A 25,427-nucleotide genomic window follows, 5' to 3' on the forward strand; every position below is an offset into this window, starting at 1 on the left:
CACGGCACACCTTACACTATGTCACGGCACACTAGTGTGCCGCAGCACAGTGGTTGAAAAACACTGGTTTAAAGGTCTTAACTCCACCTTCTGCTCCATAGAAGGTAGATTTAAGCTAGGAAACAGAACTAGGTTTTTCCAACAGTTTTTTTATTTTTTATTTTTTGGCTGGTTTGCCAGCACAGGGCACAATATAGTTTTCCACAGATTTTCCAACAAGGGTTTTTACATAACCATACTTTCCACTGTCTTCACAGCACCATTTATAGCAATAGCAATAGCAGTAGACTTATATACCGCTTCATAGGGCTTTCAGCCCACTCTAAGCGGTTTACAGAGAGTCAGCATATTGCCCCCAACAATCTGGGTCCTCATTTTACCCACCTCGGAAGGATGGAAGGCTGAGTCAACCCTGAGCCAGTGAGATTTGAACCGCTGAACTGCTGATCTAGCAGTTTAACCACTGCGCTACCTTGGCTCTTCCCCTTCCCCTATAGCAGGGAATTTCCCCTTCCCTGCTATATTCCTCTTTCATGGCCATTCACAGGCTATTTCTGGATGCTCCTTTCTACAAGGAGTTGCTGTCTTGCTGCCTGCTTCCATTTCCTTGCATCCCTAAGCAAGGTCAAAGCTCTGCCAGAGCTTTACCACAATCCAGAAATAAATCCCCCGAGAACTCGAACCTGTACTCAGGAGTTAAGTAACAAATAATCAAGGACAAGTGTAAATAGATAAATTGCTTTTATTGGAAGACACCAGAATAGCTTTAACAACAAAGATCAATTACAACGGGTCTAAAAATCAAATTATAGTTGTAACAAAGCCAGTGCTTAAATATTATGTCCCATATATTGTCCCCATATTTTACACACTTATGTGGCAATAGATTTCCTGCTATTCATTTCTCAGTCTTAGATGTGTAAAACACCTGCACATTGCTTCTGGCCCTGTCGACTTCAGTCCTCACACTATTACTCTGTTTTCCCTTTTCTTTTCTCCCTGGGATCTGGACATTGCTAGCTATTTCTCTCTTCCTCTTGTGCTGGATGGGCTAACTTTTCCTCTCTCTGTTTCCTTCTATCATGTCGAGCAGACAAAATTTCCCCCACCTTAAGGGGCATCTATTATTTGTTTGTTTGTTAAATTTATAAGCTCTTCCATCTCCTTGCCTGGGGTACTTCCTGACAAACATTGGAGAAGTTCTCAATATCTTTGTCATCAGTTCTCCCTCATCCAGAACTCCCCCTCCTCTCCGCTAAATCGTTGGGGTGGCAATTTCTGTGTTCCTCTTGTTAATGATACAATTGCTTCCCACCTTTTCCCAGGTCAGTTTCCTTTACAGAGAAAAAATGAAGCTGAAGTGCACAAAGAGCAAAAGGGGCATTTTTGACCCAGGAAACAATGTCAAAAGATCAGGTGTATTTTTAGTGTAGATGGAATCCGCACACAAAATGGGACCGATCTATGTAAGTACGGCAAACAGCCTGATAAACTTAGCATACAGCTTATTAGACAGTTGGATTGAAGACGAGAATCCTAGTAGAAAGCCGGGTGTCGTATCCAACAGCAACAGAATGGTCTTCCTTTTGGTGATGGGTAGCAGGGCATTTACAGGAAGTTGATCCTTGAAGTGTCACAGCATATCTTGCAGTTTATGGTAAAAATGGAATGAGTGGAAACCAAGAAGTATCAAGAGAAGGTGCAAGCAGTATCATAAACAGCCTGAAATAGAGACATTTGAGTAGAGGCATGAATTAATTGAACCACAGCTAAACCTCAAGCCAGGTTTTGAGCGGGTCATTTATGTAGCAAAGAAAGTGTTGTTCTGCGTGATGTTTGTTCTTTCCATTCCTCTGTCAGATTATGGGTGATGAGCAGAAGACAGGCGGGACATTAATTCAGTTGCTGTTATAGTGCTGAAAAAAAAAGTTCTGTGAATTGAGCGGCCTCTGTACAAAATAAAATGATCAGTCAGTCTGTAGTTCTGGAAAAAAAACACCACAGTGAATAAACAAATAGGCATTCTCTGGAATGTATAGAAGGCCACAAAAAGAGATGAAAAGGGCCATTTTAGAGAAAAGGTCCAGTAGTACCAGAATGGCATCCAAACAAACAACATGGGGTAGTCAGTAATAAAATCCAAGCAAACTGTGTTTGTTAATCCTTGCAGTAATTCGGAGAGTGCAGTAATTGGCTAAGTAGTATGAAGCTTTGCACCATGATAAAAAAACGTCACTTTTACATCTGTTGTAAATTGAGACCACCAGAAACTAGGGAAGAAGATATGAAATCCAATTTGGCAAAAAAGAAAAAGTGTTCTTCAGCTGTTGTAAAAGTTTAGAGACGAGAGGAATTGGGTTATGATCTGTAACAGTTAACAGAGCTCCGGATGTTGTTGATGTTTCGGAAGGGAAGGTGGAGGATCTGAGATGGATATTGCCATGTAAAGTGGTCAGATTCCCCGCAGTATAAACATAGACTTTATATGCATGAATGCTTCTTTTCTCAAGCAATGTGAGCACTGCACAACCCAACTCCCAAGGGTTCAACATCCAAAGTGTCCAATTAGTTGACAGAGAAGGATAGAACGGAAGATAATAGGGATGACCCATCCATTCTCTGCCATGGTTCCTCAGTCCTCGCCTCAATCCCCAAGTGTAGTTGAATTAATACAGACAAAGTCTTTTTAATCCTCTCTTTTACCTGATAGTGCTGCTTCCAATTAGCCATTTAAGCCTCTTTTATTCCAACTGGCAACCTGAGCTGCTAACTGGAGATCAGCAACACACTTCCACATGGAATGGTTCCCTCGTTGGAGAAGAGAGGTCACCCATTTTGATTCACCTTCCAATTATAAATCCTGAGAGCCATTTGTAAATAAATCCTTAGGTCTTAGAGAGGTGTATAAATCATACCGAATAAAAAAGGCAGAATATTTGCCAAGATTCCTGGGGTTGTTGTTGTTGTTGTTGTTTTACTTGTTTCTACAATGGCTGGATCTTGGGTAGAGAGGCACCCGAGAGTCCAATAGCAAAAGTTCTGCTTGTTCAATCTGAGCCAACCCATAATTCTGATTTTGGAATAAAGGGTCGGCAACCCATTTAACCATCAGTTGGTTTGCAAGAAGGTTGGTAGCCATGGTGTTAGTCTTAAAAGAATTATCTTCTTCCATGGGACTGGGAATAGGAGTAGCTTGTTTTGCTGTCAGAGCTTCAACTCATGCACAGAAATAAATCTCTTTCTAGGAACTCAAATCTGCTCTCTGGAGCTAGCAGCAGGGAATCAAGGACAAGGTCAGAGAGATAAGTTGCTTTAATTGTAGATTCAAAGGCGGTCAGACAACAAAGAGGTTCGGCTACTGCAGGACCTAGGAAGCAAGCCATATTGATATCAAACCATTATATTTAAACACTACCGCTTTCTCCCACCCTTATGTGATAACAGACTTCTGCATTTCGCAGCCTTGGGTATGGAGCAGTGGTGGGATTCAAATTTTTTTACTACCTGTTCTGTGGGCATGGCTTGGCGGGCATGGCAGGGGAAGGATACTGTAAAATCTCCATTCCCTCCTCACTCCAGGGGAAGGATACTGCAAAATCCTCATTTCCTCCCGATCAGCTGCGATTCGGGAGGCAGAGAATAGATGGGGGCAGGACCAGTCAGAAGTGGCATTTACTGATTCTCCAAACTAGATTTAGATTTAGATAAATTTATTTATAGGCCGCCCTTTTCCCTGAGGGGACTCAGGGCGGCTTACAACGTATAGGGAAGGGAGTACACACAATGACATATAGAAACAGTACGTAATTAAAAGTGAAAGCAACATTCATCATTCGGGAGGGGACGGATTATAATCTTTAACCCCAGGCCTGACGGGATAGCCAGGTCTTGAGGGCTGTGCGGAAGGTCTGGAGGGTGGTGAGGGTACGAATCTCCATGGGGAGATCGTTCCAAAGGGTCGGAGCTACTACTGAAAAGGCTCTCCTCCGCGTAGTTGCCAGTCGACACTGACTGGCAGATGGAACTCGGAGGAGGCCTAATCTGTGTGATCTAATAGGTCGCAAGGAGGTAATTGGCAGGAGGCGGTCTCTCAAGTACCCAGATCCACTACCATGGAGGGCTTTATAGGTGGTAAGTAGCACCTTACCTTTATAGGTGGTAAGTAGCACCTTTATAGGTGGTAAGTAGCACTACTCAAAATTTCTGCTACCGGTTCTGCAGAACTGGTCAGAACCTGCTGAATACCACCCCTGGTGTGGAACATTCCCTAAATATGGTTTTGATAATGGACCTATCTGGTCTCAGGTTCCTCTCTTCTAATTTTCCCAGGCTTGGCCCACCCAGACAGGGAGCAGCATAACACCTAAACATGGCATTTCAAGCCCTTGCCTGTCCTCACTCAACCTCGCCCACATTAGTGGAAGGGTTTCTGATCCTTGTCCTACCCAAGCAGAAGACTCGGCTTTGCGGATACAGAAAGAAATTGGGAAAATCCATCCGTCATTTCCTTAGCAATTGCTGGTGTTGTTATTAAAGCAATCGAAGTCACATTTTTCTGTTGGCTCAAGAACTGATGTATAGCACTTTAACATGGCAATCTGATTAGGCTCTTAAATATCCCAATTCTAGCAACTATTTACCAACATGGACTTTAAACAGAATGAAGCTGAAATTCTTACCTGGTCAGAGGTATACCTTTCTTCTGAATTAAGGGGTTCATTCTGAAATAAAGATAGCAGTTAAAGATGTTCTGTTACGTTATTACAAATTATGTGAGAAATATGGGCCACCACCCATATTCAGGGCTTCTTTGACTTCCCACCAACACCATCCAAGAGTTGTTGGCCTTTTTGGGATCTTGCTCAGTGTTGTGGTCTGCCGGCGGCCTACAGAGCTGGCAGCTGAGTCGGACAGTGAGGAGGTTGGGGAGGAATATGGGCCAGTCCTGGAGTCTGGGGAAGGTTCGGATGAGGGCTCTGAGTCGGAGGCAGAGAGGGGGCCAGGGCAGTCTAGTAGTTATATGCTGCCTCCGGAGCCTGACATCAGTGAGGCAGAAGAACAGTGTGAGCTTGTTCCCAGTGTGCGCATGCGCAGAGCTGCCAGGAGGCAAGAACAGTTAAGACAAAAGGAGCGACTCGAGAGTAAAGCTTGGAGATGATTGGCCCCTCCCATAAGGCATAAAAAAAGGAGCAAACGGATGTGAGCCTTTGCAGGAAGCAATTGTGTTCATTCTGGTCGGTTTTAAACTCTGAAGCTCCGTTAGACTCTGTGCTCCATTCGGCTTTGCAAACCTAATTGGCAATGAGATCTCTGGCAGCGTTTCAAGGGAGATAAAGTTGGGTGCTTATTAGCATTACCCTGAAAGACTGTGGCAAACTTCGGTCGGACTCTTCACAGACAGTTTGTGAATCATTACGGGCTGTGAATGAACCATAAGTCACAGCCGTTTCAATAAAAGAGGGTTTTGGGGACTAAGCGTGTGATTTATGCTTCATCAAGAAGCCTAGGTCAGAACCCCGGGTTCCTTAGATATTCACTACTTTGTAGGACTTGTATAAGATGGAACTCGCTTATCCTAATAATTATCTGCTTCCTCCTGCTCTTTCAGGGACAAGTCATAATGTAGTGGAGGGATTGCATTGATTCAGAAGCTTTAGGTAAGTTCCCTCCCACTTTGCTCTGTATCCCACTTCCATAACTGCAATTATGAAAGAGCCGAGGTGGCGCAGTGGTTAAAGTGCTGTACTGCAGCCACTTCAGCTGACTGCTATCTGCAGTTCAGCGGTTCTAATCTCACCGGCTCAAGGTTGACTCAGCCTTCCCTCCTTCCGAGGTGGGTAAAATGAGGACCCAGACTGTGGGGGCGATATGCTGACTCTGTAAACCGCTTAGAGAGGGCTGAAAGCCCTATGAAGCGGTATATAAGTCTAACTGCTATTGCTATTGCTATTGCAATCTGGTAGCTGGGCTATTTTTTTTTTTTTAATCAGGTTTATCTTTTTTTTTTCCTGAAGCATATTAGGGTCATGCTTAGAAATAGCTGTGAGGGAAATGCTGGGCTTTCCCAGCAGCAGAACAGGGATTAATAGTAAGGGTGATACGTTTTATGTTGGCACATACTTTCTTGCCAGCTGAATAATTGGTAGACAGCATGAATGTGAGCAGGACCATTTATAACACTAGCACTTAGGCATATACCGCTTCACAGTGCTTTACAACCCTCTCTAAGTGGTTAATAATTAATTTAGATTGGATAATAATCTGGATCATTTTACCAACCTCAGAAGGATGGAAGGGTGAGTCAACGTTGAGCCAGTGAGGACTGAACTCCTGGCAGTTAGCAGGATTAGCCTGCAAGTACTGCATTCCAACCACTGCGCCACCCACAGCTCCTTTATAGTGTATTCATAATCTATTTATTGCTCCATGTCATTTTATACATCCCTTAAAAAACACACTATGTGAGATTTATAATTCCCACTCTTATCTTTAACATCATATTCCCTAAACATGAAAGCTCGTGTTGTAAACAAGGCATACAAAACATAGAAAGAAAAATGAAGATAATGGAAAAATAAGGAGGGAAAAGGAGAAGAGGAAAAAGTGCACGGCAGAGGGAAAAAGGAAAAAAAAAAGGCATTCATTTCGGAATTCTTTTGGTGCAGTAGAATACGCTAGTAACTTAAGGCTCAACTTTTTACTTTTATATAATAATATACACTAGGAGAAAACTTCTATTTCAAGCAGTCCCAAGTTTAAGTGATGAACATAATCAAGTCTTTTGAGGTTGGAACATTTTGAGACTGTAACATTTTGAAAATCCTGAATATATAGGAGTGGTTGTTTTTGTTGGAAAAGTCATAATTTGACAAAAAGTCAAAAAGTAGTTCTTTCATTCTGTTATTACCATGGGGCATGCATAGATTCCCCATATAGAAAACATTTGTAGTGTATACTGAATTCTGGGCAATTCTGTGATGGTGGAAAGGAATTTGAAGTTCAAATCAAAACTAAGAAAATAATTTGATCGGTGCTTTTTCACTTCTGGTTGCTCCGGAGTAAGAGTGTGAACGTGTTGAAAAGCAAAAGTGCATTTTTAGTCTTCCTTTCATTTAATGCCTTGAGAAACTACAAAAATCTAATCAGTAAGTAATGACTATGAAACCAAGAGATCATCATTGGGAGCTCATGCACCCATTATTGAATACAGCAACAGATTGTGAAAATACACTGCTCTGGTGTGACATTATTGCTCCAGCCTTCTTTGGAAGATAAAACATGTGCCAATATAACGTTTACCCCAGCGTGGAAATCAGCCAGCAGGTTAAAGTTCCTCTAGATACTTTGTAGTATTAAGCCGCCCAGAGTCCCAATGGGAGTGGGCGGCATACAAATTTTATTAAAGTTAAAGTTAAAAATGTAGCCAGTGATTATCTTTTCTGAATGATTTTTTTTAAAACTTTCCAGTTTAGCCTGTAACTCCATCATCCCTCAGTGGTTTCCCACTGCAGTTACATACCAAACCTGATGCTCCTTGGTTTCACGAATCAATTAGAATAGAAGATGTTAATTAAAAGCATAAGAAGCAACCAGGACTTGGATAAGCAAATCAACGTGTTTGCTTATTGTCAGAAATAATGCCTTTTTCTCTTAAGGGTTGACAAAGAGGGTTCCACCACAAAATCGCGGAGGACAAAATCACGCTCAACGAAAGCGCGCATTTGACGTCATCACAGCGTGACGAAAACATCGCGCTGTGATCGAAAAATGTAAAAATAAAGCTAAAACCTTACCCTAACCCCCCCAAACCTAACCCTAAACCTAACCCTTAACCTAACCCTAAATCTAACCCTAAACCTAACCCTTAACCTAACCCTAAATCTAACCCTAAACCTAACCCTTAACCTAACCCTAAATCTAACCCTAAACCTAACCGTTAACCTAACACTAAACCTAACGCTAACCCTTAACCTAATGCTAAACCTAACGCTAACGCTCTAAACCTAACCCTAACCCTTAACCTAACCCTAACCCTAACCCTAACCCTAACCCTTACCTTTATGTGAATCGGCTTGCTTTAATTTTAATTTTATTTCAATTTTTAATTTTTTTCGTCGTGCTGTGATGACGTCACATGCGTGCTTTCGTCGAGCGCGATTTTGTCCTCCACGCTTTTGACGGGTCACGGACAAAGAGATCTTTATAACTGAATTCAAGGAGCTTGAAGTTAAAAAAACAACAACACACCCCTCACTTTCACAAAGCAGACTGAATCAGAACTTATAGTGATGAGAAAAAGCACATACCCTTTTCTCCCGAATCTTATTGATCCATGTCTTAAGTATATTCTGTGGGAGAGAAAACACAAGTTCACAAACCAGGTTAGGTTGATGTAATGAATCCTTCCCACTTTTATCTGATTTGAAGCAAAATCTCCATTTGGTTTGTCGGTGTACTTACTGGAGCTGATGCAGCTCTTTTGCGTCTACAGTTTCTTGGGTTCTGTTAAAGTAAAAATATTATAAACATGAAATGAAATGAAAACAACAACCTTTTGTGTTCTAAATTATGCCCTGTGCATATGCAGCTTGCTCATCAAAACATCCAAACTAACTTTTCCCACCTGGCCAATTTTATATGAAAGGCTGTGGAAATTTTTTGGTACAAGGTACTTTTAAACAATGCTCACTCTATCAGAATAGGCACAACCTCAGCATAGTGAGTTCACAATATCTTGTATTACAGTTCCTAGAATTTCAAAAAGTAAACCAATAATCTACTCAGAGTATTGCAACCTAAATAAGAATACTGTGCTAGGAAATCCACACAGCCACTAGATGGCAGCAAAGAGGCACGGGAAACACTACACTGTATACAAAGTTTTGCAGCCCTAATTTGAAAAGGTTTCTAATTGATTCCATCTAAAAATCTTGCTACTCATTCTTCAGAAAAGGCTGAACAGTAGTGCCATTCATAGATTTAAAAAAAAGCACGGGCTCAAAATAAGCGTAAGAGCTGTTGCAGGAAAAAATCCAAGACAGCCAATATTTTCTTTTCAAGTTTGAGAAAAATCATTCCTCAAAGAAAATTGAAAACCCACCGAAGGACACCAATTAAAAACAACAGCACAAAGAAAGATAAACATTTTGCTCCATTGTAATTGTTTCTTTTTCTTCAGAAAGGATTTCCCCCAAATGCGTAGAAATGAAGACCAACTCATAATGAAACAGAAATATTTTTTAACCCCACTTTCTTATAGCAATAGCAATAGCAGTTAGACTTATATACCGCTTCGTAGGGCTTTCAGCCCTCTCTAAGCGGTTTACAGAGTCAGCATATTGCCCCCAACAGCAATCCGGGTCCTCATGTTAGCTGAGCTTTGAACTGTTGGAGGAATAAATGAAAGCTACAGAGTTCAACCACAGTAAGTGGATTGATATTAGGCGTAACTTCTGTCATTAAGATTATTATCCTTGAATTTATATAGAACATAAGAGATCTTCTTAGGATCCTTAATCCTTTTATTGAGATGGAATCAGGGGTGGGTTTCTTACCCCGTTCCAACCGGTTCGGTTGGAACGCGGCCGGTGGCGTCCTCGTGCACGCGTGCAGTGCACGCATGCGTACTAGCGCCTGTGCGATGCTCCAGCTGCTCCTGGAGGATTGCGCAGGCGCTGTATGCATCCTGCGCATGCATGGAAGTGCAGAACTCGTCAAAACCGGATAAGGAGCGCGGGTGGGTGGGTGGACCCTTCGCCGTTCCCGGAAGTTACTTACTTCCGGGTTCGCCGACCAACCAGTTCGCAGGGACCGCCGCGAACCGGTTGAAACCCACCCCTGGATGGAATCTAGGTGATTGAATAGTGATCAGTGTTTACTAGCCGGATGCCCTTCCTGACTCCTATGTGGCATTCGCAGCTGACATTTTCTCTTGGGGCGAAAAGAGAAAAATCTAGGATTGAGCTCTCAGTTTCCTGAGTGGGAGGCGAGTGTCTTCACCTCCAGGCCATTGCGTCGCTCATTGTGATACTTAACTATAATAAGGATTTCTAAGTGATGTGGTTGAGTGGTGTTGCAACTTTATGTTATTTGAGAAATAAGGGAAAGGTTACCATTTCAAAATAAAACACTACTTATTTTATACGAACTGTTCTGTACTTACTTCACCACAACCCTTAATGTTGGAGCCTCCGCTAGTTTGGGAGCCCTGCAAAGGATATAAGAAATGGATCCAATTATTTCTTATCGTGAGAGAGCCACTTAAATATCATAGTCTGAGGAGCACGGAATTAAAATTAATATTCAAGGGTGCCTTACTCAAGATCACCCATGTTGACAAGAATAAAAGAAAACAGTTACTCTGGGAGAGTTTTAGAAAAGTTTTTAGGTTGTTTAGGCGGGTGATAGATAGATAAATAGATAGATAGATAGATAGATAGATAGATAGATAGATAGATAGATAGATAGATAGATAGATAGATAGATAGATAGATAGATAGATAGATTAGATAGGTAGGTAGGTAGGTAGGTAGGTAGGTAGATAGATAGATAGATAGATAGATAGATAGATAGATAGATAGATAGATAGATAGATAGATAGATAGATAAATTGGAGATAGATGAGAGATGGAAAGGTAGGTAGGTATGTAGGTAGGTATGTAGGTAGATAGATAGATAGATAGATAGATAGATAGATAGATGATAGATAGATAGATGATAGATAGATAGATAGATAGATAGATAGATGATAGATAGATAGATAGATAGATAGATAGATAGATAGATAGATAGATAGATGATAGATAGATGATAGATAGATGATAGATAGATAAATTGGAGATAGATGAGAGATGGAAAGGTATGTATGTATGTATGTATGTATGTATGTAGGTAGGTAGGTAGGTAGGTAGATAGATAGATAGATAGATAGATAGATAGATAGATAGATAGATAGATGATAGATAGATGATAGATAGATAGATAGATGATAGATAGATAGATAGATAGATGATAGACAGATAGATAGATAGATAGATGATAGATAGATGATAGATAGATAGATAGATAGATAGATAGATAGATAGATAGATAAATCTTTTTTTACATTCAGAGCAGAAATAAACATTAATGCTAAAATTTAAAAAAATAGTTTACATCTGCCCACGAAATACATTATTTATACATTGCTCAATAGTTTACCTTTCCATACTGAGAGCTGCTCCACCCAGTACAAAAAATGCGTATAAAAATATTAATACATTTGCACAAAACAACTGAAAGTAAATGGAAATGCTCACATTTCTTTGTGTTATCTATTGCTATATAGCACATTTCTTTTACACATATCATATAGTAACACAGTTTTACCTGTCCATATTGGCCGCTGCTCCCATAGGATCCGCTCTGCCCAGCCTGAACAAAAAAATACATTATAAAACATTTATTCATTCATTCATTCATTCATTCATTCATTCATTCATTCATTCATTCATTCATTCATTCATTACATTTATACGACTCCAATCACACGGTCAAAGAGACTTTGGGCTGCTTACAATGCATTAAACCAGTGGTAGTCAACCTTTTTCTACCTACCGCCCACTAATGGATCTTTCTTGATGGAAAAATTTCCTTACCGCCCACCAGTTTTTGCGCAAGTGCGGAATATTTTTTAGAAAGGAGGGTGGTTTTTTTAAAAAAAGAAATGTACGTACATTTATCTTTTTATTTCTACTTTATGCAGGTTTATAATGTTTTTAACTTTATGAGCCAGACTAAACACTGCTTACTCTCCTCCTTTATTTTATCCCCTTTTCTCAATTTTTTTGTTAATTTTTTTTATCTTTTCCTTTTTATCTCCTTTTTTTTACCTTCCTTAGGGCAACGTACAAAAGTAAGGCTGAGATAGTTAGCCCACTTATTATTATTAGCCAACAACAATTCTCTCCTGCCTATAACTTCTTTCTCCTATTTTGCAACTGCTCTGTTCAGCTTCTGCCTGTCCCTGCTATCCCCTCCTCCCCTTGCCACGTGTTTGCTTCTCCTATTTTGCAACTGCCCACTCGCTCAAAATGAGGTTAATCTCCGAAGTCCCTACCGCCCACCTGGAATCCCGAAACGCCCACTAGTGGGCGGTAGGGAGCAGGTTGACGACCCATGGCATTAAACATACCGTATATACTCAAGTATAAGCCGAGTTTTTCAGCCCACTTTTTGGGCTGAAAAAAGCCGCCTCGACTTATACTCGAGTCAGTGAAAAATTTGCCCGAAATGGAGGAGAAAAGGGGCGGGGCCATGCCGCTGGGTGACGCTCGTGAATGGCCCGGCGCCCCTGTGAGTTTCCCCTCCCTCTGTGTCAGTTTGCCGCGCAGCGCGTACCGCACCATCCCCCCTCCTCACGTTCTAATGTAATGCAGGGCTGTCTTAGGATTCCCCTTCCTCCCCCTCCTGCCGCTCTGCAACGATGTCCCACCTCCTCCTTGTTATGGCAAGCAGCCACATAGCGATGTCCTGATGATGAGGAGGAATCCAGTTTTGAAGGATTTTAACTCTTGTGTTTTAGCTTGGTTGCTGGTATCTATTTTTATTTTTGAAATTTACCGGTAGCTGCTGCATTTCCTACCCTAGGCTCATACTCGAGTCAATAACTTTTCCAGTTTTTTGTGGTAAAATTAGGTGCCTCGGCTTATATTCGGGTCGGCCTATACTCGAGTATATACGGTACAAATATAAAAACATTAAAATTAACAAGACTTAGATAAAGCTAGGAACTCAGTACGTTTGCCATATAGAGGCAGGATTTTCTCTCTTACTTTTACCAGCTACCTCCAATGTAACCCCCCCTTAATATAACTACACAAACCTGATTTTTATATTCTGAAACAGAAAAGCCTATTTTATCATGTTTAAAAGCAGCAATAAACCGAAACGCTGGTTTTGATCTATTATTATAGCACATTTTCTACCCGTATCATATAACAAAACAGTTTTACCTGTCCATATTGGTTGCTGCTCCCATAGGATCCACTCTGTTAAAAAAAAAAGTACAGGGGGGAAAAATTATAAAACAATACATTTAAGCAAGGCAGCTTTTTTCATACTCGGAAGCTGAAATACATAGAAATACAAATGTCTTTTTTTTTTTTTTGCGATTAGCTATTATCGTAGCGTATTTTCTACACACATGATATGGTAACACAGTTTTACCTGTCCATAAGAGCCGCTGCTCCCATAGGATCCGCTCTGTCCAGTCTGCATAGCAAATAGATTACAAAAACAATTAATATAACTGCAGAGGAGTGCTGCAAAATGCTCATTTTTATCTATTATTGTAGGCTTTTTTTCTACACACATTATATGGTGGAATTAGTTTGGATTCCTAGAAGGGAGGGGTGGTATTCCAGGAGAGCAAGAGAGTTGAGATAGTTTGCTTGGGAGGAAAAGGGTTAAGAGAGGTCCTCCCTAGAAGTTCTCAGACAGTGCCTATTTTTAATGATGCTAGTACTCTGCTTTAGTCTGGCAAGATTCTGTCTGTAGGTGAAGGAACAATGAAGGAAACGGCTTAGACATTTTTCTGCATATCTTTCTTTGGTTTTGGGAGCCCGACATTATATGGTAGCACAGTTTTACCTGTCCATATTGGCCGCTGCTCCCATAGGATCCGCTCTGTCCAGCCTGTGCAGAAAATACATTATAAAACATTTAGTTATTTATTAATAATCAATCAATCAATAAACCAATTAATTAATTAAATTTATATGACTCCCATCTCACTGTCCAGAGAGACTTTGGGGAACTTACAGTGCAATAACCACACAAATATGAAAACATTAAAATTATGGCTTTGGCTTTCCTTCTGGCAGGGTCTGATGGTCCCTCACTTGGGAATCCTGCCAAGGAATCTTTCCTCCTCTAGTCTGGATTGCTGGCATTTCTACCCAGACAGGTATGTTGGGGCTGCATCTTGTGTAGATGGTTTTCCAGAAACAAGTTTTGAGAGGATGGTCATAGTAATCAAGACCTTCCCTAGGACAGTTATGTGAGGATTGGCAATGACAAGATTGAGATCTATTGAATCTGTGGGGCTGATACTTATGGCGTCGTCTTCTGCGGCAGTACAGAAATGTGAGCTTCAGCATGTCCTTATTTGTCTGTGGGAGTCAGTGGTGGGTTTCAAAATTTTTTTGGAACTTCTTCTGTAGGTGTGGCCTGCTTTCCGGGTCCACTGTTGGAACCTCTTCTAACCGGTTTGGTAGATTTGACGAACCGGTTCTACTGAACCGGTGCAAACCAGTAGGAACCCACCTCTGTTGGGAGTGTATTGGCCGTCTTCCTGTATGTGCACTACAAAGACCTAGAATCTGTCATGCGCAGGGGAGGGCATGTCAAAAAAGTCAAATGGTGGTTGTCACTGTGCAGTTGAAGGCTTCCTACCTTTGATTATAAAAAGGAGCTTGTCTTCAAACTCTCTTCTTGATCTTTTTTCATTGCTCTAGAGCAGGTGTGTCAAACTCGAGGGGCCGGGTCCAGCCTGCAGGGTGCTTAGATCCGGCCCACAGGGCCACCTCGGTAACAACAAAGGACTGGCTCACAGTGGCACTGCAGCGAAATCAGAGCTCAGTTTTCACTGGCAGAGGGTTGCAGGAGGCCGTCCCAGCTGAAAACGGAGCTCTGGAGGCCATTTTCGCTGGCAGAGCTCTTGGGCCACCACATGGGACCTCTGACACAAATGACGTCGAGCTGGCCATGCCCACCCTAGCCACATCTACTCCACACACACACACATCCCGAAGTCAAACACAACCCTGATGCAACCCTCAATGAAATTGAGCTTGACATCCTTGCTCTAGAGCCGAGGTGGCGCAGTAGTACTGCAGGCCACTTCAGCTGACTGCTATCTGCAGTTCAGCGGTTCTAATCTCACCGGCTCAAGGTTGACTCAGCCTTCCATCCTTCCGAGGTGGGTGAAATGAGGACCCAGACTGTGGGGGCAAGTTGCTGACTCTGTAAACCACTTAGAGAGGGCTGAAAGCCCTATGAAGCAGTATATAAGTCTAACTGCTATTGCTATTGCTCTAGTGGAAACTCCTGCCCCTTATTAGTAGGCCTTAATTGCTTTCACAAACCCTGTGATTAAAACTAAGCTTTCCAAACCAGGTTTGCATTTTCTACTTGAGGATTTTCTCCTCTCCCCTCCTGGACTGTTGGATTCAATATCTGACCTCAATATTCACAACAGTTACATAACCTCCCTGCTTTGACTTGATCTACGTGTAGGATTTCTCTGCTCGTCTCTGGCTATTGCCACATGTTGCCGTAATTAGATATGTACTGTATTTAAACAGTAGTGTTGCCTGTCCATTCTGGCTGCCGCCCCCATATGATCTGCTCTGTGCAGAAAATGTTTTACAGTTACAACTTTTATTTTACGATAGTCAATGTTGGAAAGAGAATTTGCAACAAAATTACTTGAAAAATTTGCACACAGCTGATATATATTACGGCTAAGGTTGTTTTGATATGATTTGGAAGAGACATTTCTGATCTCTAACAAACAGTTCTTCTCTCCTATTCATTAAAACAGGCTCTTCGGTTTTCGTCCACCTTGCAAAGGATAGGATTTAGATGGCTCTAGATTCCAGCTCCACAATTCTAGCTTTCTTTTGTGTTATTAAGGCACATAACAGAATAACAGAGTTGGAAGGTGTCTACTTCCAACTGTTTGCAGTTTGCAGTGTGACTACTATTTTGACACAACCTAGGAGCAAAATATAGGGCACAGAGGTTTGTCTTACAAACAGTGGTTTATATACAAGACTTTTATATGCAACGCATACAGGACGGACACACACACACACACACACACACACACACACACTAGGCACAGCTAGGCAATCAATCAATCTCCAACTCTACACTGAGAACTACTATGAAGATAATACAGGAGGAGAGAGAGAGATGCCCTCTCATGGCCTCCTTTATGTTGACAGCTTCTTAAAGTGGCAATAACCCGGCTTCTTAAAGCAGCCATACCTCTGCTGACTCATCCTCATTTCATCATCTTAAGTGACAGCCTTACATTGGCTGGTCAGTTTTAAATCTTCATTACCCTGGCAGAAGGGACCTCGGAGGTCTTCTAGTCCAACCTCCTGCTCAAGCAGGAAACTCTACGCCGTTTCAGACAAATGTCCGTCCATCTCTTCTTTAAAACCTCCAGCGTTAAGCCATCCACAACTTCTGGAGGCAACTCATTCCACTGATTAATTGCTCTAATACATACATATATTGTTCTAACATGTTACATATATTTTTAAATCAAAATAATATTTACCTGTCCATATTGGCTGCCGCTGCCATAGGATCCACTCTGACCATACTGTGCAGAAAATAATCAAAAATTATCCAAGGATGACCTTAAATATAATTTTACAAAGCTGCTGTACCCTCCTTTTGTCTTACTTCTATAGTATTTTAAAGCAACTTCTCTTTCCTAATTTCTATGACATTCTCCTTTAGTAAGTCATACAACTGGTAAAAAAAAGTATTCACTCCCTACCAGTGGTGGGATTCAAATAATTTAACAACCGGTTCTCTGCCCTGATGACCAGCTGGGAAGGCGGGGATCAGTGGTCATGTGACTGGGTGGGCGTGGCCAACTCAACGTCACTCAGATTGATGGACGCTTCACCTTAGCTGTTACAATGTAATAAGGGTTAACAGAAGAGGCAGTTTCTGTAAGCAGGGCAATAAAGATTAGGCTAGAAGCAACACCAGAATGTTTCCTTCCTGCCTTCCTTACAGGATTAGCCCCATAAAGTGGGAGGGGGGAGACAAAAGGAGATTTCTTCCAACAGCCAGTTCTCCGAACTGCTTAGAAAGTTAAGAACTGGTTCTCCCGAATAGGTGCGAACTGGCTGAATCCCACCACTGCTCCCTATGTATATTAGCAAGATCCATACAAAATTCTAACATTGTTCAGAGTATCAAATAGTGCATACTTTTTCCCCTTCAGAAATGTACAATTATTTATAATATCTACACCAAACAAGATTTTTACCTTTCCATATTGGCCGCCACTGCTACTGCTGCTGCTGCTGCTGCTGGAATGAGATCCACTTGGTACCCACTGTACAGAAAATGTATGAAGTTAATATGTGCAGTTAATGTTTTTCTTGAATAAACAATGACTCCAATACCCACATGTTCTGACCCCCCTCCTCCGTCCGGTAACGAATGCCAAGACAAGCTTAACTGGAATGTACTTTATTAGCAAGAAACCAAAACCTCGGTGGCTGAAAGCCAAGCAGAACAAACAGATAAGGACCTTGGCAGCAACTCAGACAAGCCTTGGCAGCCATCCAGCCTGCCAAGCTAGTTACAAAAGTTCTCCAACTTTTAGCCAATGCGTTGACTTCTGCAAGAGGGGCGTGTGCACAAGCAGTCTTTTTATAGTCTGGAGAGGAGCCTAATGACCACCAGCTGAGTGCAATTACTTCCTGTACTAGCGCAACTGTTCCTGACGCCTATCAGCTCTTCGGTGCTGGACATCCAGGAACAACTCACTACTGGAGTCCGGATTACTCTCCCTTGTCTCCTCCCCACTGGTCCAAGGCTCAGGCGCCTCTGGTGGCCAACCAGCCTCTCTGCGCCCTGCTCAGTGTCAGAACCCTATCCAGGGTCCTCCACATCCTCCAGAGCCAACTCAGAGGGCCCCTCGCTGTCGGAGTCTGGTGGCAGCTCCAATAGCTCCTTCTGGGCCACAACACCCACATATGTCACGTGCGCTCTCTACGTAAAGAACACTATCATTTGTGTATAGAACTAATCAACAATAGAGGGCAATATTGGCTATGATTTGAGGTTCCTCAAAGGAGAATGATTAAAAGCACAATTGTCCTTATCCCACCTAAATACCTATTTCACACAGAAATGATGTAACTATGAGCTGTCTAGAACATCCCAGCCATGGATAGAATGAGTCTGAGTCCCGTTAGTATCTTTTTTCCTATCAAATTGTATGATTACAGGAGGAAAAAAACATATTTACCTTTGGACAGTTGCTACTGCTGATTATTTTACCAATAGTGCTCTGTAAGGGGAAAACACACGTTCAAATGTAATGACAACACACTCTTTTTGGGTTTTTGGTTATTTTTCATGAAGAACTACAAGTCTTTCCTTTTTCAAGACCGACAAAGATCAGGCAACCTAGATCAACGGTCGGCAACCTTAAACACTCAAAAGAGCCTTTTAGATCCCTTTCCCACAGAAAAGGAAAAAAAACCAGGAGCCACAAAATCGACTAGGGGTCGAAAAGCTCAATTCAGTTGCGTGCCGGCGAGTGTCGTACATGGGCGGTTATGACACATATTTTGAGAGACAGGGAGCCGCAACAGAGAAGTGAAAGAGCCACATGCGGCTCCGGAGCTGCGGTTTGCCGACCCCTGACCTAGCTTAATAGACACAACTATTCCCTCAACAACATTATGGAAGTAATTTGCCATATTTTTTCCATCATGCTTTTCAGTTTAGTTTTCACTAGTGATGAAAGTGACCCTGGTAGTTTCCCATTGATGTATGAGTCAGCTTCATCTTACCTAGGTTGCATAGTTAAGTTTTATCTTTCTTCCTTGTTAAAATTGAGACTTTTCAATCATTGCAAAGTAAACTACACCTTTGTGATCTGATTCAGTGTACTTTCTAGATCAGTGGTTCCCAAACTTGGCAACTTTAAGACTTGTGGACTTCAACTCCCAGAATTCTCCAGCCAGCAGAGCTTCAACCCCCAGAATTCTCAACTCCAACTCCCAGAATTCTCAACTTCAACTCCCAGAATTCTCCAGAGCAGAGCTGGCTGGAGAATTCTGGGAGTTGAAGTCCACAAGTCTTAAAGTTGCCAAGTTTGGGAACCACTGTTCTAGATCATCCCTTCCACCTACAACATATAGCGAAAGCTTTTAATTGTGTTTTATTAGCTACATGAAGGGAGGTAACATTTTTCCATGACTTCCTAAAATATTTCCATCGTTACTTGAATTTTAGCATGTTTGTTAACCTATTTGTTAACAACGTTAACTAGTTTAGCTTCATTTCTTAAATAATAGTTTCAAAGTCACTTGTGGTAAGTTGGGCAGCTATACAAATGTGATTAATACATTTTAACAGATTGCAAATAATACATTTCCTTAGTGACTTACAGTTTCCAATATTAGATGCACAGTTATTCCAAGATGGCTGAGAATTAGTTTAAAATAGCATAACGTATTTGAGAATACACAGACAGAAAATAACAGAAAGTTTCCTTTGACTGAAGCGATTGCATTTTATTTAAAATGAAAAGTGAATTATCATGCTCTTGCTTAACATTCCAACATAAGCTGCAATGTTATAGCATTTGCCATTTCAAACAGCCATCGGGAAATCTTGTCAGATTAATCTAAGTGCCATTTAAATCAAAGTAGGTGGTTTAGAAAAAGGGACCTACCCCATCACAAGGATTTCTGATCCCGTGAGAACCACCCTATAGTAAAGCAAAAAGAAACAAAGTCATATGGCTATTTCTTTTAAAGAGAATATAGTATCTCAAACATTGCTGTACAGTATATTGATCACAATGCTTCTATTGTGAAGCCAGTACCCCAGCCTCCATGTGGCATGAAGAAGCTGGAGATGGCTACAAATTGCTAGAAAAATAATGGCCCCCTGTGGTCTGTAGATGAAGTGACACCAGTGGTGAGATTCAAATAATTTAACAACCGGTTCTCTGCCCTAATGAACGGCTGTGTGGGCGTGGCTCAGTGGTCATGTGACTGGGTGGCCGTGGCCAACTCAACGTCACTCACGTCAATGGGCGCTTCGCCTTAGCAGTTACAATGTAATAAGGGTTAACGGGAGAGGCAGTTTCTGTAAGCAGGGCAAAAAAGATTAGGCTAGAAATAAAACCAGAATGTTTCCTTCCTGCCTTCCTTACAGGATTAGCCCTGTAAAGTGGAAAGAAACAAAAGGAGATTTTTTTCCCAACAACCGGTTCTCCGAACTGCTTAGAAAGTTACCAACCGGTTCTCCCGGATAGGTGCGAACTGGCTGAATCCCACCACTGAGTGACACCCATCCCCTCTTGGTGTCTTCCCCCTTCTTACAGTAAAGAAATGCAACTGAAGACAAAGTTCATTTTGTTGTTCAGCCAGTTATCCTGATTTAAGCTGGATAGTTTGGGTTGTGGAATGTGGGAGAGTATATGTAGAAGTTATCTGTAGGATTAATTGCTCTCATTAAGGGATGCTGCTAAGCTGTTCCTAATGACAAATCTTGGAACCCCCACACATATCTCTGGCAGAACAGTAAATCAATCTCTTGCCAAAGGATTTTGAAATCAGGCTGAGAACCCATGGTATATAAAAGCTTGCTCCCAATGGAGGCAGCAACAAAAATTAACTGCAAAAAAAACCCCAAAACCATTTCAAGGAGATGAAGTTTCACTGTTTTTTTAAGCAGTGGAAGAATCCTATGAATAAACATGTGGTTGATCAAGCCCTGCGTAATAGGAAGCATTGAAAAATAATTCTCAAATTTGTGTGGATGTTAGGAAAAAATTCTCTAGCAGGCAGTGATGAGACCCCAACCAGCATTCATTTCTTAGCTGATAATCACCAGTGGTAAGTGGGTCACACCAAAGAATAATAATGTGTGTGTTAGTGTGTGTGTGTGTGTGTGTGTGTGTTTGCACATGTACATGCAACCTATAACAGAAGAGGTTATTTTTCTTGCTGAAAAGATGTTCTATATTCTGAGTACAAAATAGGCAGAAACTGCACAGATATATGAAATTTAATTGTCTGAAAATAAATAATGGTTTATGAAGGAAAGCTTACTTCATCTGATGTTACTAACAAAAAGGCTTTGGTTACAAGGCAATTTGGTCATGAGAGTATGTGCTACATTTCCAAGGAGAAAGTGTGGGATGCCCTAATTTACTCCCATGCTCATATAGATCGAGAGTGGCAGCTGTGAAGTTCTGGAGCCGCCAAAGCTCTTAACTTAAGTCAGGTTGTTGGGAAAAAGAAATAAGAAAACAGAATACTTATTTGCTTATTTATTTGTTTACTTTCTATCTGTTGACAAGAGCAATAGAAAATAAACTCACCCTTCCTATAAAGGAATAACATTCATCCATTCATTCAGTGCAAACTGAATCTTTGTAAAATGGGCCACCTTTTTAAGCAACAGGTTAAAATGATGGAATATTAAAAAATAGGTCAACCTGATTATTTCCAAAGATTGCTGTGTTAAACTATCCAGAAAGATGAATAGTTTTTAATAGTGTACTACGGTTGGTCACACGGTCAGCCAGATGTTTAGACTGGATTTGGGATTTTTAGCCCCCCATTGAGTTCTTCCCAAGGACTTGGAAGTGGCAGATGTGGATGTTTACTTGTCTTAAAGGTAGTAGTGATGTTAAAATCATTGCGGACTGTAAGCTGTTCCAAATAAGATTGCCTATTGCAATTGAATGGTAGTAATGATGGTGTTCAAACGGTGCTCCAGATGTTTTGAGATTGACCCAAGGTGCCTATTATTGTTACCTTTGCTTTTGTTTGCCACAGTTGTTCTAATTGTTATTGTTCAAAAAGTACAAGAAACCAAGCAGAAGCGTTTGCATTTTCTGAAACAGATTCACCGAAAGATTGATTTTACCTGGGAACCATAACCTTGATGGGATGAACCACTCTGCAAAGAAAGAATTTTTTATATATATAAATTGGCCCTTCAAAAATGCACAAAATTCTTAGTACAAATAAAACAAGACAATATGTTCGGTCCTTACCTGGCTACTTCCAAAACCTTGTTGAGATGATGACCCAGCCTTTGGGAGAAACGATGAGTGGAAACATTATAAATATGGATCCTATATGAGTACCAATGATTATACAATATGTCTTTTTCATGAAGATGCGCCTATGGTTTTGGCAGGAAGTCTTAAAACAGAATTAAATTCAGCCAACTTTGGATGGGCTGCCTTTTTATTAACACCGTAAGAAAAGGATGGGTAATTTTGGATTCTTTCTCCAAAATATTCAAAATAGCAGAGCAAACCCTAAATGAGTTTACTTTCTTCCACTTAAACAAGACAGTTATATCATAATATTCAAGCAGAGCATGATTGTTTTCTAATTTGTTGTTATCCCATCAAATAATTTTTACACTCTTAACTTTAAAGAACTTATTTCTTCATATTGTAAGAATATGCTTTCTCATATAAGCAACCTGCATTACATAAATGTCTCTTCCAAAACGAGACTGGGAAAAATGGATTGACTATATTCAAAATAAATATGGGTCTAGGAAATTTCAGATAGCTTATGATTAAGATCAGAAATGATACAAATTGTTTATAGCTAGCCTAGCAAGGAGGAGCTAAGCTCAGTTCAAAGACGTTATTAACTTTCTACTTTTTCTTTAAGTATATCTTAAACTGTTTTTGTTAAAGATTTATACCTTGTATTGGTTTTGGGAAGTCAGGGTGGGGGAAGGTTGGGGGGGGTGGGAGGGAGGGGGGAGGGAATGGAGTTTACTAAGTTGGAGGAGGGATGTTGGATGATTGTACATGTTTACTACTATTTTTTTTATGTATATTGAAATGGAATTATAAATACCATCAACACAAAAGGGAGTTTGCTCAGAAGCTGAAACACACCATTCTGACAAGTGTTGCGGGCGTCTTCATATCCGGTCACATGGGCAGCAAGCCACTCCCATCCGGTCACATGGGTGGCAAGCCATTCCCACAAAGGAAGCCACACCCACAGAGTAGGTTCGAACAATTTTTGAAACCCACCACTGACACATTAGCAGTGCCACCTCCTGTTTCGTAATAGAATGGTGTTGCTTTTTGGATGTTTAAGCACTAGATGTCGCAGTGATAATTATAGGGAAGGAAATCCAGTAGTTCAAAAAACAACAGCTGCTAAATCCATGTTCAGCTTGTCACTGGTTTCTCAAGGCAAAAGAATTTGGCAATTAAGGAAATTAGAAGCACGTCTTCAATGAGTTTAGGGTAGGAATGGGCACTAGATACCTTTCTGACATCAAAGTATGCAACAACAAGTATTTGAAGGACCACAATTTCTCCTTAATGATAAATAAATCTTACCGGTTTACAAGGATACTTGTCAGGGGTATTTCCCTATGGGGCAAATAAATAAATAGGCAAGTTTGTTAATTGATTATCAATTAATTAAAATATTAGTATTTGCACATTACAGCTTAGGTTGAGGGGAAAAAATGCCTCAACTGAAGAAAAGACATTTCATAAACAGAAATAGGAGTTCGTCAGCCAACAGACGGATTCATGACTCAAAATTGATTATACAAATTTCTGTTTGAATATGATGAATTTCCACACACTACAATAATCAGAATGGATAAAAGCAGGCATTCATCAGATTATAGAAATAAAGAGCTGGCTCGTATGTAACTCCAAAGAATAGTTTAATATAATGAAAACAAACCACAGCAAGTTTTCATATTCTCTTTTCTTCTTGTAATGTGGCTGAGGGGGGGTTGGAAGGCAGATGAAAAAAATTCCTTCTCTTTTTTTTAAATTAATTGTTGCTTGTGATATCATTCAAACCTAACAATACTGTAAGCTAGTTATACATTAAAGCAATATTTTTAATTAACCAAACATAATTCAAATAGCAATAGCAATAGCAGTTAGACTTATATACCGCTTCATAGGGCTTTCAGCCCTCTCTAAGCAGTTTACAGAGTCAGCATATCGCTCCCACAATCTGGGTCCTCATTTTACCCACCTCGGAAGGATAGAAGGCTGAGTCAACCCTGAGCCGGTGAGATTTGAACCGCCGAACTGCAGATAGCAGTCAGCTGAAGTGGCCTGCAGTACTGCACCCTGCCCACTGCGCCACCTCGGCTCAAATTCAAAGAAAACATGTATACGTTTTGCTGACTTCCTTGCAGCCGTGTTGGATGAGTAGGACAAGAGAGTAGATTTACTCTCTTAAGATTATACGCAAGCTTTCCCAATGTGAAACTGAACTGCAGCTATTACATTAAAATTGTATTTTGTGTAAAGTAGGGTAGAGTGGAAAGTCCTCTCTTCACAAGGAGAACGTAAGAAACACCTTAGCAGGTTGTAGTTGTGAGGAAAGATACGAACCTGACCACAAGGATTACGGCCAGTTGATACAATAGATCCACCGCTGCCAAATGTCGATGATGATCCAGTAGAGGGTCTCCCGTCATCAACTATAATCGAGGTTCCACTACTACTACTACCCGAAGAAGGTCTACCGCCACTAACTATAATCGTTTCACCCTGATGGAAATAATAATAATAATAGCATTACTAAATAGCAGTAGACTTATATACCGCTTCATAGGGCTTTCAGCCCTCTCTAAGTGGTTTACAGAGAGTCAGCATATTGCCCCCAACAATCCGGGTCCTCATTTTACCCACCTCGGAAGGATGGAAGGCTGAGTCAACCCTGAGCCGGTGAGATTTGAACCGCTGAACTGCTGATCTAGCAGTAGCCTGCAGTGCTGCATTTAACCACTGCGCCACCTCGGCTCTATTTTTACTAAAGACTTTCTTTACTAAAGACATCATTTTCGTATGAAATGGAACATATTTCTTAAAATAACCCTAACGTCTACAAATCCTGGTGTGAAAAAGGTCACAGACAATACAAAGACAAAGGAGGAGAAAAATTAGCTTTCCAATTGCTAAAAGTAAAAAAAAAAAATTTAAGCAAATAGGAAATATCATAAAATTGTTGTTCAAGAAGCACATTATATGTAGAAGTTTTGGAGATGGATGGATGGATGGGTTGGAGGGTGGGTAGGTGGGTAGATAGATGATAGAATAATAGATGATAGATAGATAGATAGATAGATAGATAGATAGACAGACAGACAGACAGACAGACAGACAGACAGACAGACAGACAGACATAGACAAATATAATCTCTTTTGAATAAAATCTAAGTTGAGATGGACACTGCAAGACTCCAGTTATCATTATTTTCTGTACTGCAATGGAATCAGTACTGGTAAAGAATACAATTACTGTCGAAAAAATTCCCAGGGTGAATGTTTTCTATAACTTCAGGCTAAATAAGAGATCACAAACAAAATTACTGCCATATCCATGAAACCTCTTATCGATCCTACTGCTGGTTTGCATTTGACAAGTTCTCTGAAGAAAACAATTTTGCTCAGTTTTTGGGAGCAAGTAAAGGATTTAAAATGCCTTTCTCTGCACTTATTCTTCCAAGTGAGAATTTGATAGCATAAATCAAGATTTTTAAATACATGTGGGAGTGGAATCCCAGCAACCTTACCTACATGCATGGATAGAAATCTGTGGTGCAGAAGATTGCTTCTTTGAAGAAATAATGCATGGGGCGGT

The 25,427-nt window shown here is 40.8% G+C and overlaps 1 protein-coding gene across 1 annotated transcript in view; it reads right to left on the reverse strand.

Moving 5' to 3' along the window:
• The window catches only part of LOC148044526 (uncharacterized), a 99,915-nt gene that overhangs the window by 38,369 nt on the left and 36,119 nt on the right, over nucleotides 1-25,427 (reverse strand). The window contains exons 21-37 of the mRNA XM_087720749.1: nucleotides 24,176-24,334; nucleotides 23,150-23,182; nucleotides 21,824-21,862; nucleotides 21,694-21,726; nucleotides 19,484-19,519; nucleotides 18,047-18,088; nucleotides 17,057-17,125; nucleotides 16,331-16,375; nucleotides 15,325-15,389; nucleotides 13,630-13,681; nucleotides 13,207-13,251; nucleotides 12,993-13,028; nucleotides 11,368-11,412; nucleotides 10,163-10,207; nucleotides 8,461-8,502; nucleotides 8,307-8,348; nucleotides 4,680-4,721 (exon numbers count right to left, since the gene is read on the reverse strand). Coding sequence (XP_087576875.1) covers nucleotides 4,680-4,721; nucleotides 8,307-8,348; nucleotides 8,461-8,502; nucleotides 10,163-10,207; nucleotides 11,368-11,412; nucleotides 12,993-13,028; nucleotides 13,207-13,251; nucleotides 13,630-13,681; nucleotides 15,325-15,389; nucleotides 16,331-16,375; nucleotides 17,057-17,125; nucleotides 18,047-18,088; nucleotides 19,484-19,519; nucleotides 21,694-21,726; nucleotides 21,824-21,862; nucleotides 23,150-23,182; nucleotides 24,176-24,334 — 870 coding nt within the window. The remainder of the gene's footprint in view (nucleotides 1-4,679; nucleotides 4,722-8,306; nucleotides 8,349-8,460; nucleotides 8,503-10,162; nucleotides 10,208-11,367; nucleotides 11,413-12,992; nucleotides 13,029-13,206; nucleotides 13,252-13,629; nucleotides 13,682-15,324; nucleotides 15,390-16,330; nucleotides 16,376-17,056; nucleotides 17,126-18,046; nucleotides 18,089-19,483; nucleotides 19,520-21,693; nucleotides 21,727-21,823; nucleotides 21,863-23,149; nucleotides 23,183-24,175; nucleotides 24,335-25,427) is intronic.

The sequence above is a fragment of the Thamnophis sirtalis genome, unplaced genomic scaffold (genome assembly GCF_051295495.1).
Source record: "Thamnophis sirtalis isolate CommonGarterSnake01/CBP01778 unplaced genomic scaffold, rThaSir2_p1.2 scaffold_7, whole genome shotgun sequence".
NCBI lineage: Eukaryota > Metazoa > Chordata > Lepidosauria > Squamata > Natricidae > Thamnophis > Thamnophis sirtalis.